The sequence below is a fragment of the Nasonia vitripennis genome, chromosome 2 (assembly GCF_009193385.2).
Source record: "Nasonia vitripennis strain AsymCx chromosome 2, Nvit_psr_1.1, whole genome shotgun sequence".
In the NCBI taxonomy this organism is placed as follows: domain Eukaryota; kingdom Metazoa; phylum Arthropoda; class Insecta; order Hymenoptera; family Pteromalidae; genus Nasonia; species Nasonia vitripennis.
The window spans coordinates 15,019,566-15,038,597 of record NC_045758.1 but is presented as its reverse complement, the minus strand read 5'-3'; the positions used below and the strand labels follow the sequence as shown (position 1 = coordinate 15,038,597).

The 19,032-nt window shown below is 44.4% G+C and overlaps 2 protein-coding genes and 1 long non-coding RNA gene across 5 annotated transcripts in view; 1 reads left to right on the top strand and 2 right to left on the bottom strand.

Annotated features, from left to right (window-relative positions):
* The window catches only part of LOC100120699 (nucleoporin GLE1), a 51,091-nt gene that overhangs the window by 2,635 nt on the left and 29,424 nt on the right, over window positions 1–19,032 (bottom strand). The gene's annotated exons all lie outside the window — the stretch shown is intronic.
* On the bottom strand, window positions 212–1,097 carry LOC107981372. Its single transcript, XR_001729365.3, has 2 exons — window positions 586–1,097; window positions 212–492 (listed from the first exon to the last, which is right to left on the bottom strand). It is a non-coding gene; the product is annotated as an uncharacterized LOC107981372 (long non-coding RNA).
* LOC100120672 (protein TANC2) overlaps window positions 1,129–19,032 on the top strand; it is a 58,615-nt gene continuing 40,711 nt past the window's right edge. The window contains exons 1-6 of one of the 3 annotated variants that reach the window (XM_032597676.1): window positions 1,129–1,239; window positions 2,563–2,934; window positions 3,415–3,515; window positions 3,646–3,905; window positions 3,977–6,596; window positions 13,890–14,084. In XM_032597676.1, the coding sequence (XP_032453567.1) occupies window positions 13,988–14,084 (97 nt within the window). In that variant the 5' untranslated portion in view covers window positions 1,129–1,239; window positions 2,563–2,934; window positions 3,415–3,515; ... (1 more) ...; window positions 3,977–6,596; window positions 13,890–13,987. Of the gene's footprint in view, window positions 1,240–2,562; window positions 2,935–3,414; window positions 3,516–3,645; window positions 3,906–3,976; window positions 6,597–13,889; window positions 14,085–19,032 lie in introns of those variants that run through there. The other 2 variants (XM_031923427.2, XM_031923429.2) reach the window with 2 other exon arrangements.

Here is a 19,032-nt window from a genome sequence, read left to right as displayed (position 1 = left end):
GTTCTGCATATCTGAGAAAGGCGAAGAAAACGATCTGGGTATGTAGCGCATATTTCGCGTTTATTAATTCAGTTTTGTAACCTGATCGTAAAATGATTTAGATTTTTCTTTATAAATACGTGAGTGTTGCTTTGAATATCAAAGTAAGAATCCTGTCCTTAAATATACATAAAGAATATCTTGGATTAATTTATAAATTATAAGATCCCTGTTAAAATTAAATATCTTTTATTAACGATCAATAATTCACATATTTAAAATTAGAGTCCACCGACTACTTAATCATTCTTTGTATTTTAAAAAATGATCAACGTTTCTGCAATTGCACACCTTCTCCACCTCGAATGAACAAAGTACAACTTAATTAAGCGCTTGTCACGTATCCGCTCCGTCAATTATGAGACAAACAGCGCATTAGCTATTCGTAATAATAATCATTTGCGCATTGGGCGTTCGATTTTAAAGAGCGCACAAAAACAGGTTTGCAAAATTCTAGAAAAATAAGGTTTTTTATTAGTGTAACTCTCATGCATGCATATACACTCAACGTGAACTGAAAAATGATTAAATCCAGCATATATATACTTTTTACACCCTCGAACACATTCGCATCTGCATTATTCAGTCGTCCTCATTTCTAGCTCTCATGTTTGTGAAACAACAAAACAAAAACTCACGATGTGTGTCTATGAATCGTAGCAGATAGGAAAGTTCCGAAAGTGTTAAATCTCCATCTTGTTTACGTGCGGCGTAATCGTGGAGATTTTAAGGACACTGCGTGACAAATTCAATATGAGCCTCACGATGCGTGAAAATAGTCACGTATTCCACGGCGAACAGTGGAAGTTGCGCACGCATCTAGCATCGCGTTGTCGTTGCAGAATACACGGAAGTTTTCGCAGGCGCTTACATTATCCTGAAACTTTTCTAGTGATTTGGTATTTAAATTTCGCAAGGCTCGCGTGTGGCATGAATGTTACTTTGTATAATTCATAAAAACAGGATTATTGCACATTTTTCCAAGCCCACAAGTCGAGCGATCGCATGCGACTCGGTAATTCACGCGTGCATAGCTACACATTATCCTCCTGGAAGAGTTAGTACAAGAAACCCGTTAAAACTGGTAATCGTCGAGCGATGCGATTTTTAATTCGAACGATAAACGAGCAAAAGGTCCTTTAAGGAAATTTAGATTCCTTGCGCAAAAAATTATAAGTCACAATGTTTGCGTCAAATCAGGTAAACCTTGATCTAACTATATAGCATAAGTATTTTTAGCGGAGGCAGAGTCGTTCAACTTTAGTTGAATTTTGTTAAAAAACGTGAATTTTGCATATGAGCACCACGGATCCCGAGGAGAATGTTCCATGATGTCTGCATGGCGCACTGACGACACTCACTCCAAAGTTGCATCAGATTCTAGTTTACCTTAACTGCACATTATAAAGCGTCGGACATAATTTCTATGACGAATAAATTAACGTGTTTTATCAATCAAAACTTCTTTGTTGGTTTAGAAGAGAAAATGGCACACATTTATGAAATCTTAATTTCACTACCGTTCTCAGTTCAGGGCAGCGTTCGCCATTTTGTTCATGTGCATTAACATGGAGAATGCATACTTGTGCCTGGCTTGGAAACAAAAAAAAGTTAATACGACTCTAATGGATTTATACAGTAAATATACAACAGTTGATGTCACGAGATCTATTCACGTTGTGCCTTTTTCCTTGAAGCGTTTTAATGTGAAAATGTCTGATGTGCTATTTTATAGGACAGAAAATTGATCGATAAAGCAATCGGTACGTCAACGTTATCCAAGTAGAAGAATTCGTGCCGAATCCTACGAAAAAACGCGAAATAGAATGCTGATTCACAACTTTAGATCTTCTCTCGTTTTTTTTGGAGATCGAAATATGCAGATAGACGTTTTCGAACCATATCAAATTAACCACGGGATATTATTTGTTTTACTTAAATTCATGAAATTGATGATGTTCCTTTGCAATTATTCGGCTTCTGAATCGTAGATCGGAGATCGTAATCGAAGAAGAACAAACGAGTTTAAATGTTGACGAAGAATCGTTAAAATTCAAAACCCTTCCTGTGAGAAATCGTTAGCAATCGAACGTGGTGGAAACTTATGAAAAATAGATTTAAATACGTTTACAAATTTTCAATACGTTCAATCTCGCTGCAAAGGCACTTGTTCCTTTTAACAATTTTTTAACTGTAACAATAGCAATGTACTCTATTTATCAATGTTCTAAATTCTTGTAAATCGTTGTGAAGCGTATTACATAGTTTTTTTTTAGATTTCTTGAATTCATCGATTCGAATATCCTTATAAATCTTCAGAATGAAAAAAGAAACCACCTTTGCTTACCCCCACTTCAGCTGATACAGCAAAAACTGAAAATGATGCATATTTCTAGAGAGAACTACCTATATCAGTTACCTGAACGGATCCACAAATAGTGACGCGTGAATCTGAAATCGATGAAAAAAAAATACACATAGCTTGAGATATTTTGTTTTAACGAATTGCCGACGCTGTTTCAGTTTCGACTCAATGCGGCTGGATTATGAGAAAATATCCCCCCACCTGTCTTGGTCCAGAGAACAGCCAAAGTGGGGGGTCAAGAGTTGCTCTGCGTAAAAGCGCCGGCATCACCGGAAGACTTCGCAGTCTCCTGCGAGTCCAATACAAGTTCAAAATTCCTTCATCGAACTACGCGCACACAAATTATCTTATTCGGCTCAAATTTTAATTGTGTCGTTTGGTTAAATTTGTTCAAATCGGTCGTTCATTGAATGATATATCCAAGCTTTCTTTATTTGTGCTACAAACTCGGTTCATACTTCTTATGTGTCCATGAGGAGCAAGGTTTTAGACTGTCAAGGAAACTCTCCTACATTCCTTGCAAGTATTAGGTAAGTGTCTTTCTTTCATTTTTCAGCTTTCTAGATTTTTATTGAGCAGCTCTTCCGTTATTAATTCGATTGAAGTTTTCTAAGCATATGTTTTAAAATTATTTGCTGATTTTCTCTGAAAAAGTACAAATTTGTTATAAACCATACTTGACAATTATGAAATTAAAAAAATTTAAGTGAAATTATCATTCATTTACGTCAGCATAGATAAGCGATTGTATTTTTTAAAAATTCTGTTCCGAACGTGTTGGACATAAATACTGGTAGAAGTTGATTGCCGGGTATTCTCATGACATTTACGTCATAGCGGAAGGGTCCATTAGATTGTTTGTTCCTACTTATAATGAATGGATTAGATCCGAGCTGCCGAGTCGTCCTGTTTACTGTGAAATAGAAACCAGTCTTGGCTTCTTTGCCTAGTGATTGTGAAATCGATTGATGAAAAAAACATGATCTCTCTCTCTCTCTCTCTAATTGCAGACTAGCGAAGAATCTCCGAACTCGCAAAGGTAGTCGTCGCGGCAACTCTGGAAACCGCCTGGAGCTCTTAGTGCTTGTCCATTTGCATCACGTGCCATAGAGTAAGTTGAATAATAGAAACTTGCCTTCTGACATAATTTTTACTTTTTTTTTTTAAATATTTGTGGATTTAATTAATCCAAAATTTCTTTCAAATTAAACATTACATTGATTTGTTTATTTTTCTAACAGTTTCTGAAAAATCAGATCATCATCTGTGCCGGCAGCCTACACAGTGATTTTACCATCGTTGAGAATACAAAATTACTAGCTCAACAACAAATTAGGCTGCTTTCGAACCATTGTCATCGTCGCGAGCAACGTTCCCGGCTATCCAATACTCGCAAGTTCAGTAGACAGTAAAACCTGCTATATCTACACAACCACAGCACAATGGTCCAAGAAAGATTTGGTACTTCCCTCACCAAGGGATCAAGCTTCCAGAACACAAAGTAAACCTTTTTTCTTAACATATAACGCAAACTTTTTTAACATAATTCTAACGATGATAAATGTTCAACAGGAAAGAGAAGGCGAGCATCGCCTCGAGTGTAACACACGAACAGAACGTAAACAAGTCCTCGGGTGGCAAGTATGGCGCCTGGGGTCCAGTTTTCAAAAACAAGCAGAACTTCGTAGATATGCATTGCGGTTAAACTTAAAATATTAATTTCTACAACCTATACATATTCGATACCACGCCGAACTTCAAGTTTAATTATAGAATGCTACTATAGAATTGCTTTCTTTGACGGGAAAGCGATCGCTATACCTATACAATAGTCATGATCTCCGAAACGTCACAGAACTTCGATGTGATTAAAAATCGATTCACTTTCTTCTTGTTCCGTCAATTGCATTCAGATATATTTCAGATAAAATTGGAGACGCATCTTTTCTTAAAGCTTCTGGGATTTTTCGCTTACAAGGAGCGCGCGAGTAGAATGTAAATGCGCTAGTTTTTCCTCATGATGGCTCTGAGCCGGAAACACTGAAAAATGAGTGCATAGGATTGTTTGGATTAGAAGGAACGTTAAGCTCGTTGTGAGATCGATTTTTTTTTGTACCAATTGAAATCGATTTCACAACGAGGATGACGATGACAATGGTTCGTTGACAAAATATGTTTTAAATTTTTTGATTAATCTTTACTTTTATACTAACCACATTGATTCCTATTTCTATAGAATTATGGTTTCGATTGCTACTTTTTCTTTTTTTCTACTAACGCCAGCTTCTTCTTAAAAAAAAAAAAAAAATAAATAAAAAAGTAAAGCTTCTGAACTCATTAAAATGAAATAATATCACTTTTCAACGCACATTTACAATAGCGCAGCACACTTTGGTGTACGAACTCTGTATAATCCGTGAAAGAATTGCGTCCATGTGGAAGTAATTTGTGTATAACGCGCACGGCGAGTGCATTCGAGAATTCGCTTCTAAAAAATCGTATCGAAGTGCATAGAGAGCGATGAAAAAAGTGTCCGGGTGCGGCACGCGAGCTACGCGCATACAGCGCGCGAGAAAAAAGCTAAAGCTCGCTTTGAAGCCGGAAGATCTCTCGCGCCGGATATGCTCGCTGTAGGGGAAGAGACTGCAAGTTTTGGAGGGAGAAATGAGTCGCAAGGAGAAGAAAAAGTCATCTCTTCCCCGTCGTGATCGTTATGCAGGCATGAACTTGTCACATTCCCATTTGGATTGTCCATGTAAAGGAGGAGCTTAAATACAGACATATATATATATATATATATATATATATATATATATATATATACTAACAAAATCGGAGCACGTGATACTTCTTTTCAACCATGTACACTATATCATCCGATTTTCGTTTTACTTAGGATATTGATAATATTTTAGGTCGTATTTTTGTAATATTGTTACTATAATTAGGGTATACTATATGTTATTGTTATTTACTTATTCGAAAGAGAACTAGTCGGCGATTTAGGAAACTTTTAAATCGAATGATGTGTCTATGCATTCTTGGAGAGTCTATCAAGATTGTATTTTAATTTATATAAAAAAAAGACGAATCAAAAATACAAAATAAACCCACGTTTAATATGTGTTTATTATTGACTGTATTCAATGGATATTAACGATTGCTCAATATTTGTAAAATTATATTTGTGCGAAGCTTTATCGAACATAAACGCATAAAATTATAAAATCACCAATTAGCGTCGCGAAATTCATATCCGTAAAGTTCCAGTCGTTAACGAATCTTAATAAGCGACACTGATTAAGAACAAAATACGACCTCCACTTTTCTATGCCAAATGTAAATTATTATTAATTCATCAACTCGTGAAAATCGCCGAAAAAATGTCTCCTCCGCGTGCGCGGAGCAAAAAAAAGCGAAGAAAAAAGCGCGTCAGTCACTGCATCCGTATAAGCGATACATAAATTATCTTTAACTCCATACAAACACTGGCCGCAAGCGCCAGTGTCTTTCAGGTACATCCATATAGCGCATAGAGTAGCAGCTCGAGAGCAGTGCGGAAGAAATGGGGAAAACCGAGGGCAACGAGGAGATCCAAAAAAAAGAGACAAATGCCTAAAAACGAGGATTTCCGAGGGGAGAAAACGAGGCTGCAGCGCCGGCGAGCGGATGCAGCAGCAGCGGCTTTGCGGCGTCGCGACGCCCAAGACTACGACGACGAGTCTTCCATTCGGTCGTCAACCCGCGCGAGAGACGGAGCTCGCGGTGTCTTCCCGAAAACTCGTCTGCACACAGGGAAGAATCGCTCCTAGGTACGCAGTCGTCTCTCTCAGCTCCGCGTTCGAATCTCCCGCGCGCAAGCACGACCAAGCATTTTCGTTCCTACAACATTCGTGTACTTTTTTACCGATTTCGTTTCCATTTACTCTCAACATTCTCTCGCTTTATTCCCACATTGAGTCTTTTCGCGAATATTTATTCTCGTTATCATAGTAATAGAAAATACTCTTCATTCCGGGGGACGTCTAACGAGTCGTTCGGCTAAACACGTGTGATGTGCAGTATAGAAAGCTACTCGTCATCGTGAGGAAGGACAGAAACGTCGCCGAGTGTGCAGTGCTACATGGAGAAGAAAGGATCAGGCGTCGCCGCGGAAAGAGCGCACCGTTATTTTAAGCTTTAAAAGCTCTCGGTGAGTAATTGCGTTAGTTCGCTTTTCGCTCGTCTCTCTCTCTCTCTCTCTCTCTCTCTCTCTCTCTCTCTCTCTCTCTCTCTCTCTCTCTCTGTGCCGCAGAACGCGTTTCCTTCCTTTTTCCATACTCTCTCGAGACGGGTGATAATATTTAGTCTCCGCGAGCTAATCGACATTCCGCAAGCCCGATCCGTCGAGCGCCCGTAATCCAAAGCGGATTTAAAAGGGGAATCCGCGCAGACGGCTGAGACTCCAGAAAGCGGATCATCCTTTAAGAGCGGATTCTTCGTATGAGCACTGCGCAGTAAAATAAAAGAAATCGTTCCGAGTCATTTCCGGAAACCGATTCAAAGCGCGCGTGTCTCGCCCGCGAAGTTTAAGTGGTCAGCGCGCGCATGTAATGAAGCCCTCGAGGTCGCGATGATTTAGCCGAGGGGCGCGACTTCGAGCCGGCTGTAATATAATGCGCGCGCTGCGCTGGTAAATGTGGGAGAACGGCCAAGGAAAACGCCTTTGATACCGCACGTTGTCGCCGCGTGCCTGTCCGCTTGGGAAAACAAACAGTTGAAAAACAAACGAGTGAACGACTGCTCGGCCGTGTTATTATATCCGCGTTTTAATTAGCCTAAAGTGTTTTCGGAGTTTGGCGTTTGCTTCATGGTTCACGGGCACGAGTGTTAACTCGTCGATTTACTTTTTCCATAACTTCTTCTGCTTTAATGTCGCTGTAGAGCGTATAAAAAACTTGCTAGAATATAAAAAGGGACTATCCAAACGTTGTTTCAAGCTTTTACAAGGAGCCTTTAAAAATACTCGAACTCTCCGATCGCTCTCCGCACAGGATTGACCGCGTCGACAAATCGCTAAACAAACCATTCGCCGCGTCGTTAAAAAGTCACGAAAAGCCCATCGAAACGTGCCCGCGTATAATCCTTCGCAGCGCATTACGTCAATCGAGCTGGCAGCGCATAATTCCTCCGCACAGCTATAGGGGTTAAGGACACCGCGGGCGAAGCAATTAGCGTTCAGTCACCCCGTAAAGTTCCGATAGCATCCGTCCGCGCGACGAATCCGGTCCGGGTCCCTTAATCGCCCACGGCTGCCACCGGGAAATCGAAAATCTCCACCGGAAGCTGTCCCCGATGCCCGTCGCCGGTGCAGCAGGCAGCGGAGCAGCGCGCGCGTTAGTGTCTCTAGCAACAGCCGCGCGCTGTATAGCGCGGGCTCCTTCCTCCGGGCTATTTTTATCGAGCAGCCGTAGCCACCAGTCACTCGTCAGGCGCGAGATGCTCCGGCACCCTTTGCAAACATCATTTAGCTCCCTGTCTCTATCTCGCTCGCGCTCACGCATTTACGGGCAGCTAGATCTCTCGGCTCCAACGTTTTTTTTTTATATCGTCATGCTAGAGAGAGAGAGAGAGAGATATATAAATTTAGTTAAGTTGCCGGAGGTGCGACATTAAATCTGCGAGAGAAATTCGTGCGCTGGTGGGCTTCTATATACTGTGTTCCAGGGGGGGGGGCAATTTTTTCATTTTGTAGCACTTGAAAGTCCTATATTTATCTGGGTGAAGGAAAAATGCGAAATTATACGGGGTATCGGCAGATTTTTTATGCGTTGGCTTGCGAGAATTCGCATTCCATCCATTTTTTGACAATTAATGTCGAGTGGGAATGAAATTAAATAAACAGCTGTTACAAGTGCAACGCCCAGGCATTTAATAAATTGGCATTTTATGACTTCTCGCAGTAATCATTTGCGCAAAAGTTTTAAATGTTGCGAAAACTTCCAATGAAAATTGTATCCACAATCTAACGCATAGCATACAGCCCAAGAAAAAATCCGAGAAAGCTTACTTTTCAAGCTTATTTTTAAGATTGTGACAGGGCTAAGGAGGAAAGCTTAACTAAAAAACGCGGGAAAAGAAAGTCGAGAAAAAGTCCGCGCAAGGAGTTGAAAATCGTAAAGGAAACGGTAGCAACTGCTCTTTTTTGCCCCTCTCTCTCTCTCTCTCTCTCTCTCTCTCTCTCTCTCTCTCTCTCTCTCGGTAATCCCAAACGGAAAAGACACGCAGAAGAAATACGTGACGGAGGGCGTCGGAGCGCGTGCCACAGCGCATCTCGACACGTGCGCAGCCTGTTTAGAAAATGACGGCTAAGAGAGGGGCCTGCTCTCGCTTTTTATTATTAAAGAGGCATTACCGAGGAGCTACCCCCGAGGAATTTCCCCTCTCCGGCAGTCCTCGGGAGTTCGTTCAACTCGAGCGTGGAGTTGACGAACTCGAGACCTCGGCAGACCCCCCGCGAACGTATATATAGAGTGATGTGCTGACGGTTAATTGTTTGCGCAGGATGACTCTCGGGATATCGGATTGTCTCGCTTCGCTCGTCTGATTTTTCGACGCTCATCGATGAGATGCTTGTCTCGCAGTGGATTTCGCGGTAAAAATAAAACGAATGCGAGGAGGGATTAATTTTGGAAAGACGCGAGGGGCGCGCGCCTCGCTTTGGGGGACGTTGGGTTAATGAAGTTTGATGCCGTCGAGTACGACGCAGCGTCGAGTTTTATTTGCTATGTATAGAACTTTTTTTATCGACTCGTGAATTCACGTAGAGTTATTCGAATTCTGATTATATTTTCTCTTTTGATGATGGGTTTTAATTACGCTGGAAAATATTCCAGTATAAAATTAGCATTATTTACAAACGCGGCGTGTTATTGCGGAATTTTCAAAGACGCACGCGCTTTTCGAGTCAGCTTCGTGAAAAATTTGTTGTGTAACGCGAAAAGCGTGGTTTGAGAAATCTTATACGCGTGTTTGCTTTAATCAGTATATCTTTGGAGAGAATCCGTCGAATAATGAAAAAGTAAAATTTACCTACGTCGGAAAAATCAAGAGGTCATTGCCTATGAAAAAATCTGAGTAAACGACGGTCTATTACAAAAACACCGTAAAAATGAGCCTTCTTCATTTTATATTCCCACTGAAAGCCCATAAAGCTCGCGGTAAAAAAATACATTATTTCTCTCGCCTACTATACGTATACACGAGTGTGCCTAGAGCAAAGGGTTGGGAGCTTAATAGACCAGAAGATTCGTAATCCTTCCTTTTCCTAAGGGCCATTAAGAAAAATTGAAAAAGTCGTTAGTAATTTCAGTTGTTTGTTCAGAAGCCCATTAACTTCAAATCCAAGTTTTCGTAAGCAGCGGGGCATCCGTGATATTCCGCCGACTCTGAAATTTATGAGACGCGAAGTTTATTTTTCTTTACGCCGAGAGAAAACCGTTGCTCTGCCACACTGCTGTACACCAGGCTCCGAACCGCTGCTTTTACCATTGCCGGCGATAATTGCTCTACACAATTTTTTTCGTTATTTAAAGCCGTCCGCCGTGTTGAGATAGGCTAATCCATTGCGACGATCGTTCTTTATGTCATTCAAAGCGTGTGAACGAGAGTCATTTGATTCAAAGTCACGTTTGCCAGCAGCTGGTAAAATTTTACCTTTCCTTAATTCAAACTCCGAAGATGAATACTCTAACGAAAATCAAAAGCTGGTCCAATTTCGCGGTGTCAGCTCGCTTCCAATCGTTCAATTTGTCTGGTCCGCTCAATGTTGCAACCACGCTTCGCATTGAAAAAAATCCGTTCTATTTTCAAATTCGAATCTCCGCAACCACAAGCGGGTCACTCTCTTTTCGAGGGTCGAATCGAAAAAAGTCGCCCGGAGCAACGACGAAGGGAGGACTGCATACGCGCGCAGTAGGATTGAAAGAAAAAAAACGGAAAAAGAAATTCGGAGCAAAAAAGCCTCTTCAGAAGCGCAGCACCGAAGAAGGGAAAAAGAGAGAGAAGAGAGAGAGAGAGAGAGAGAGAGAGAGAGAGAGAGAGAGAGAGAGAGAGAGAAGGTAAAAGTACGATAATACCCGAGTGGGAGAATGCGCCTAAGAATAAACGAATTCTCTCTCGCTCCACTGCTGTCCTTCGCGCGTTCGTCAGCTCTCTTTTTTCGTCCCAAGCGACTCTTGTCGAGCGCGCCCGACAAGAGTCACGAGCGTCGCGTAATTATCGGAGGGACATAGACGGAAGGAGATTCGAATAAACGCGCGGTACACACTCCGCGATGGAATGGGGTTTCCTCTCGAAAAAGAAATTTCCTCGAAGCAGCTCGCTTTCGCGCGAAGTGCGAATAAAAAAAAGAGTATAAAACGATCGCACAATGACGCAAACGAGGCGATTGAGAAAACGTACTTTACTGCGCCTCGTTTATATACCGCACCTGAGAAATTGGGCACTTTTAAATGCGGCCGCGCGCATTATGTAAATGGACACGCATTTGTACGTGTATATTTGACTGGCGAGATATTGCGGGTATTGCACCAGTTTCACGAAAGTCCGTTCGACAGCTCGGTATCATCCATCATTTGTAAAAGTCCGGCCCTCTTACGCGGCGTTACATCTCTCTCTCTCTCTTTTTCTTCGCAACTCCGCGCTGCACGAAAAGAGGCACACGGACATTGTAGCTCTGCGGGCTATATGCGTGCTCGCGAGAGAGTCGAAAACGCGCGGTATATCGGTCTCTAATTGATTGACAACCCGGTGATTAAGCATTCAATTTGCATGCGCGTATATAGGAGTAAACGATGTATAAATATTACCGAAATTGTTTCGTCTCGCTCACGCGAGACATTCAATTTCGCGTATTTGGCGAAAAGGAGCGTTTCGCTCGGTAATAAGAGCTCGTAATCACGCGGTATAGCCGCGGGTTTTGTAACACAAGGGACACACTCGAAAAGGCTGCTTCGACCGTTTAGGAGCTATCAACACGCGAGTTTTCACTCGCCGAAAGAGTACCGTCCCTCCAATTATCGAAGCATAAACTTAAAAATCGATCCCTCAACTCCCGCGACTGCGGACAATAAAGACGCCCTCCTACGCACACTTCTAGCGCATTAGGTGTCAACGATCCTCGTTGACGCAAACGAGCCTTTCAGAGTCCAATCAGTCCGGCTCTCCACCTCCTCGTTTCCCCGAGCTATTAAAAATTCACACTGCAGCTCCTCGTCGGCGCGCATCAGCTACTTCCGACGAGACGCAAATGAGAATCTCCCTTTCCGTCGTCGAGTCGGCGGCGACGAGCCGACGAAAAGTATCGGATTTTACGCTTCCTTGACCGCGCGCCCGGATTTCCAAGGAATAGCGTCGTGTCGTGTCTAGCGCGGCTTTACCATCCGAGATATGCATTGCGTCTAGCCGGGGGATACTCTTAGCAGGAGCCGGAAATAGACGAGCGGAGCTGCAGCGCAGTCGAGACATCGCACTTACGCATCGCTTTGCTCGATTTTTCCCCTCGTCTCGACTCTGCGGCCGGCTAAAACAATGAGGCGTCCCGCCAGAGACGCGCGGCATTGGCTGCTAATGCGTTATTTCGAATCGCGAACTCAAGTACAAGTATATAAGTTCGTCGAGCAGCTGTCGCCGTGCGGTTAATGAATTTAATTGGATTAATGAATTAATGGATTTTGACCTTAAAATTTAACGGTTTTAATGGAAAGCTGCCGCAGGAGAAGGTTGCGTTTATAAAGGTTAATGCGCGCGCCCTCCTCGCTCTCTCTCTCCATCTCACCTGAAATCGTAAAACTTCGATTTAATGAATGGCCGCGACGCGTTTAATTACGTCGATGCAGAGTTACGCGGCGAAGGTAGGTCGAGAGAGCCATGCGCGAGAGACCTGTTTTTGGATTAAGGAAGCTATTTAATTCATTTTTAATGCCGCCGCGCCGCTATTTATGCGCCGGGACACGCCCGATAAAAGCGCCTACGAATTTAAGAGCTTAATGTTGATTGAAATTATCGTAAACGACGAGATTGCCGATAGCCGCCCGTCGTAAATCCAGCCGATATCGTTCAAAAATAAAGCGTCGTTGCATAAATCATCCGCGATTCATCAATCCGACTAATATACGGTACACTCTCCCATACGCGCATGCAGCGTCCAGAAATAGAGCCTGAACTCTACTTTCCCAAAAAAAAGTAACCCCAGAACCGCTGCGGAGAGACAGCCGCGTCGCTCGAAAATATAAATCAAGCGCGGCAGCGCATCGTGCAGGCGAGCAGCTATCTCGGTCTCGGTTTAATCAAAGGCAAAGCTCCCGCAAGCTCCCAAGCGCGCGAACTTTGAAAAGCCGGCAGCGCCACGAGAGATCAAAGCCGCCGCGTGAAACGAGAATTTACACTACAACTATGTACTCCCAAGGTAAAGGTGTCTCGGTCGATACGACAGTAACCGATCGTCGCGCGACGTGTCGCAGCTGTGGAAGCGAAAATCGGCGCAAGCGATCTCTATATTTGGCGCTCTGAGTCACGCACAGTCTACTATGCGGCGATTCTCGTATACGCACACCGCGGGGATGTGCGTGGCTGTGTAATCTCAGCTGCGAATTTCAAGCGCAAGGAGGAGCTTATCCCTTTTTAGGCTCGACGTTCGAAGGTTATACGGCGCATTTTTACCAATGTCGCTCGTACGTCATTCGCGATCCCCGCCGATGCTCGGTATGCACGCGATCGCTTGTACGTGGGAATGTTTTGTTCTTCGTGTGCTTTTTACGCGAATTGCAAGCATTTAATAGGCGGTCGTATAAGCAATAACTCGCTAAAAGCTTTTTTTTTGCTAAAAATAACTACTAATCGAGTGCAATTATCACGCGTTTTATAAGAGCACAATAAAATTGATTAGTCGCTGCGGTTTTCCCCGATCGTTGATGCGCGAACTGCGAGTATGAAACAGACCGAGGAATATAACGATTTAATTACTTTCGAGTTACGCAAAGCCGCGCGTGTTGTTAAAACAAAATTGATTGCAGCTCGTGAACAGCGGGCAAAAAATTGATTTAAAATTCGTTCTCGTAACAGATTAACGCCGGTGATTCACGGCAATGAAGATTTGCGCCTTACGGAAAAAAGAAGCCGATCGATGAGCATTATGATCTCGCTATCTAAGATTACGATACATAACAAGCAGCAGTTTTCCGCTATTTCACTGCGCATATTAAAGCTCAGCTCGGCGCGCGTGATTTAATATTTTAATTAAAATTGCATAAAGCGCCATGCGTTACGTGCCGTTTCCAAGATCGCCCCTCGTACATAAGACGGAGAAAAAGAAAGTCGCCGCGCAAGCGCGCAATTTTACCAAGGCTATTTAGCACACACGTGTATGCAGGCGACACACGAGATGAATCGCAGGACACGAGCGGATCACGAATCTCCGAATCACCGGCTTTTTCTTATTTTTCAGCTGGCCGAAGTTGTGTAGCGTGTGCACGGATGGCGGCTTATTTTTAAAGCGTCTCGTCGTCGCTCCCTCTTCGCTGTGTATAAAATAGTCGTCCGGAGATGAGGTCAAGGGACTCGATGGTCTACACTCCGGTCTCGCTCGGACCGGACACCGACGACGAGGAAACTCTGGTCAATGCGGAAGTCTACATAAACGGTGAGTGGCATGTGTATTCGCGTATACATATACTTTAAACGTACACATGCATAGACGTGAGCGTACGTCGCGTCGGAATGAAAGCGCCGAGCGCATTTGCATTGAAGACATATATTTACGCCATGGCCTTCGACTGCGAGCTGCAACCTGGTTTTGCCCGGCTGGATCTGTTCGGCTGAGAAAGTTTCGCTGTACAGCTACGTTTGAGAACATACGTGTGTCTGCGTATCGAGTGTGTTATTTACTTATATAGTTTACACGCGATTGCGAAACGGAAGCGTTCCCCCCATTGTTATTAACATTTTTACGCAATAACAGAGCTCGCGTAAGCGCTATTAGATAACCGCGGTTTCCGGAAGCCATCAATAATTTTTTTTCCTCGTGCGCGATATTAAAAAAGCATCGTGCGAGCGGAGTGGGCGAGGAGGATAAAAATCGGCGAAACGCCTGGAGAGAGCCCTGAAGATGGGATTTTAAAGAGTATACGTAAATGCGCGGGCGCGTGACCTTTAGCGCGTCGGGGCCGTAAATTGATGCGAGTTGTACGGCTCGTCGTCATAAAACGCGGGAGATAATGCTCGGGTTTACGCTCGCGAGAGCAACAGTATCCTCTTCTCTTTCTCGGCTGCCGTCGTCGGCCGAGTGTGATGAAGGTTTATCGCGGGTTTTATCACTCCGATGTCCGGCGCCGCTGTATAGCTCGCTTCGACGCTTGTTTATCGTATTATTGTTTCCTATCGATTTTTTTCACGGCCTTGCGCTCTCGCACTCGACGCCAGTCGGTCGATCCGGACACTTGGATCAATGATCTCTGTGGTTTTCTAAGGATGAGTGTGCGCTGCGGATATGGAAAGTTATTTCTCCTTTACCGCGGTAATGGCGTTCGTTCGTCGGGAGAAAAGTATCGCCGGAGACATAAGAGAGTTCTAATCGACTCGTAAGAGGGATATATTATTCTAGCGCGTCGATATAATAAATCGCAATTAAGTAACGCGGTAGCGATACATTATTATTCAACGAACACAAACCGCAACGATATATCGGCTCGCTCGAGCACGTTATAGACCTGCGGTGTCTATCAATTTGTTGGCCGACACGGCTGTCGGTGCAAAAAAAATCAAGGAAAGAAAGAATAATCGACGTCGCGTGTCCGTACGAAGAATTTCGGTAGTGCTTTGCGCGCTCTTTTTTTCGATTCGATAAGCACCGCTTCACACACATTGCGCGGCAGCTCTGACGGCCATCCTCTCTCGTATAATAATTGAATCATCCTGACCGATCAATCACGGGATCGAGATACGATCGATCTCCCGGCTACATATGAATTTAAACACCGCGAGGTACAACACACGCGTATATCCAACTGACATGTCCCAGCGACGATCGTACGAGCAGCGCCTTTAATCGCCGACCTTAATTCGTACGGCAAACTCGAATAACAATAAATTCGCTGCACCGGCCATAAAATGAATTCCGCCGCCTTTACGCATACGCACACGCGTATCTGCATATCGGAAATTCGCTTGCGCAAGGGCCGGTCTCTCGGTTCGGATCATCGTCATCGTCGTCGGCCGCTGCATCCGGCCGTATCCGGCGCTTGAATGGCGCTTGTTGGGGGGAGAAAACTGCGCGATGAATGAAAGCCACAGCTTCTCGTATAAGGTGTATAACCTACACACTAGCCCGACTGTCCGGTACGCGTAAAAGAGAGAGGCACATCGGAGAGAGAGTGTGTCAATGAGCGAAAACGAGTGCGCTGTGTATAATAGAGAATTAAGCAAGTGGAGCGTGGGCGCGCGCATTTCGGGGGTATGCGTCTTGTAATGAGTTCGCTTGGCGACGCTGATGAGTTATAACTCCGTCGAAATTGCTAAGACGACGATGATGATGATGGCATAACGATCTTTTTGCGGCTTTCTCTCCAAATTGCATTTCTCTAATTCGCGCGCGCTGCAGCGAAAAACAATATCTCCGCTAGCCATGCGGAGAAAACGAGGAGAGACGAGAGACTCCCGATGGTAAATTGAAGAAAAGCTGACGAGGAGCCGCCGCTGAGGAGATAATCAAGAGTCTGCCGGCGCGGAGTGTGTAATTTAAAGAAACGACGCATATACGCGCTCGCTATAAGAGACGCGCGCCGGCCGTCGTAATAGGAACCGAACGAAAAGCGTATACGGTGTATAAATAAACGAGGGAGAGCGTAGGAATAAAATCGAAGGAGAAAAAAAACCGCGGGCGAGGGAGCGCGATGTGAAATACGAGGGACAAATAAGAAGCCGAGACCGAGCGCGTGTGAATTTGCGAAAAATAAAGCTATATGTATAAACCGCGCAGCCTTAGGAGCAGAGATGATAAAGGCGCGCGATCGAAATTGAAAAAAGCGACGGAGAAACCGCTATGCAAGTGTATAAGAGAAAGAGAGAACGAAAGCTACAGGGGAAATGTAATCTCTCGCGAGAGAGCGACGTGGGAGCGAGCGTGGGCGAGCGAGCGGCTCTCTCGCATGCGTGTAAAATGTCATTTCGCCTGCGCGCGCGCACCGAGCCCCGCATGCACTTGTCTCGAGCGAAGATATCATCCGTGAGAACGAGATTCCGAGAGAGGGAGAGAGAAGGAGGGTTTTGACGATTGCTGAACTTTGACTCTCGGTATACTGCGATCTATACCGTTATCTCTCCTCGCACTGCTCCGGGGGAGAACAATTTTCACGTAGGTGGCTGCAGTTTATATCGGAAGCGCGCGAGTTTCTCGCCTGTATTGGAAGCTCGACCGGTATACATTATATTAGCTCTACGATCAATCGGCTAATTTAGCCGCGCGCGGCTGCTATCTTTTCCGCTATTTTACACCTATCGTGCGCCACGATGTCTAAATGGCCTTAACCCAGTGACCTACAATATACAAGCGAGTGTATTAGTGAATCTAATCGGCCGGAATTTGTCGTAACTTAATTCTTTATCACTGCGGGAGAGCGGCCGTTCGGAATCTACGAGAGAAAGAGCGCCGACGATTAGGCTTGCGAAATTTGAGTTATACTTATTATAGCAGTAGTAGGTATGCGAAACGTTGTCCCCAGTGCACGTGTTGATTTACGCGATATCAAATATGTTTTCATATCGTGTAGTTTTATTGAAATTCATTACTTCGCCCGAGAGCTGATTATTATTTCATGAATAAAATGTCGTTAGATATCGGTCTTCGGCGCAGCTGCGCGGCAGACATGCATAATCCGCGAAACGCGATCGGTGTATATACAGGCACTTTTGCGGATAAACATCGTTGCGATATCCATCACTATGGGGAAAGTATATACTCTCGAGTAAACTGACAACTCGGATCAATTAGGGAAAAATATAAGCAGGCGAAAATTTCCGATTTCTATTCATACATCGGCCGGCGTACATAATGCACGTTCTCCCCGTGAATATAGGCGAACAAGATTAATTAGCCGAAGGTTCTCTCCACGTTGAGCAGTGAAATTTATTGTCGCGCGATGGCGTATCAAGATAAGCCAGCGGCGGCGGCGAGCACAGATAAATTCATTAGCATATACGGGAGCTCTGGCTAAAAATCGAAAATTAATCGAACGCGAGGCATAAAGTTCTAAATCCGCGCTGTGCATCGGGATGGAAAAAATAGCCGATAATAATTACCGACTCGGTACGCATAAATTCTCGAGAGAGCTGCGCGGGAGATATCGCGTTATATTATTACGCTCCGACCACGAATGTGCCGTTACACGAGCATCTCCCCCCCGACGAGTGGAAGAATCGCCGGCATCAAAGAGAATAAACCCTCGCCGGCTTATCTGATTATCTCGGTGTGAAAAATTCGGGTGCAACTGTGCCGGAATTCGGTCCCTTTCGGTGTTTGTTCGTGTCCGCGAGCTAATTAGCGCTGGTTTTTTTATCCATCTTGTACTCGGAGGTGTGATTACGGTAGATAATATAGCGTAGACGCGGAGGTTGAGAGAAACTGTTCTCGTAGACACCGGCGGACACTGTGTGTTACAGTTAAGGCGACACAGCATTGACAAGGATCCGCAATCAGTCTTAAGTGCACCGGATAATCACTGTGATTCGAGACAATGACTGCCGCGCGCATACACTTTGTCTCTCTCTCTCTCTCTCTCTCTCTCTTTGATGCTGTAACGAATGACTATTGTCTGCGCTGTGTGTGCTGAATAACAATGTGTACAGTAGCTCTCGAGCGGTCAAGCGTGTAATGCGTGTAATGCGTGTATATGCCAGCGGAAAAGTTTTTTACTTTTCAGCACTATACATTCCCATTGTTCTAATATCATTTCGCCGTAACTAAACGTCCGTCTAATCGCGTGTAAAACTCAACACAGGAAACTAGATTATCCAACGGCTTTCACCGAAACCTATTCAAGAGAACTCCTCCAATATGGAATATTCTATTAATAAGCCTTACGCGCACGCATCCCACTTGAGAATCGCGCGCAGCTTTACCTCACCTATAAAGTCTCCCGATCGCGACTTTTGTCGAAGCCCAGCCACACGGTATAACTCATACACACTTCCTTTTTCCAAAAAGACGCACACGCGTATCCTTCTCGTATACGGAGCCCGTTCCCGGCGGCCCACGCGCTCCATTCAAGCAGCACTTTGCACTTGTGCGTCGAGCTCGTGTACGCGCACACATATATAGCTGTAGAAAAAAGAGGACTGACATTAGCCGTTGGAGAGCGCGTTACGCGAGCCTTCGATTTATTTATGCCGCGCCGCTTATACGCTAGAGAGAAAACCGGAGCTTACACGTACGCCGGCGAGACGTGTATTCGAGTGGAAAAAAGTCGCCCCACGCGCGCGCGACATTCGCTTTTGCGTTAGTACACGCCTTGGGGGGAGCAAAGTCTTAATTGCGATAATCATTGACGCGCGGCGCGTTGATTTCGATTTACGAGCGGTGTGGGAGAGAAGATTGA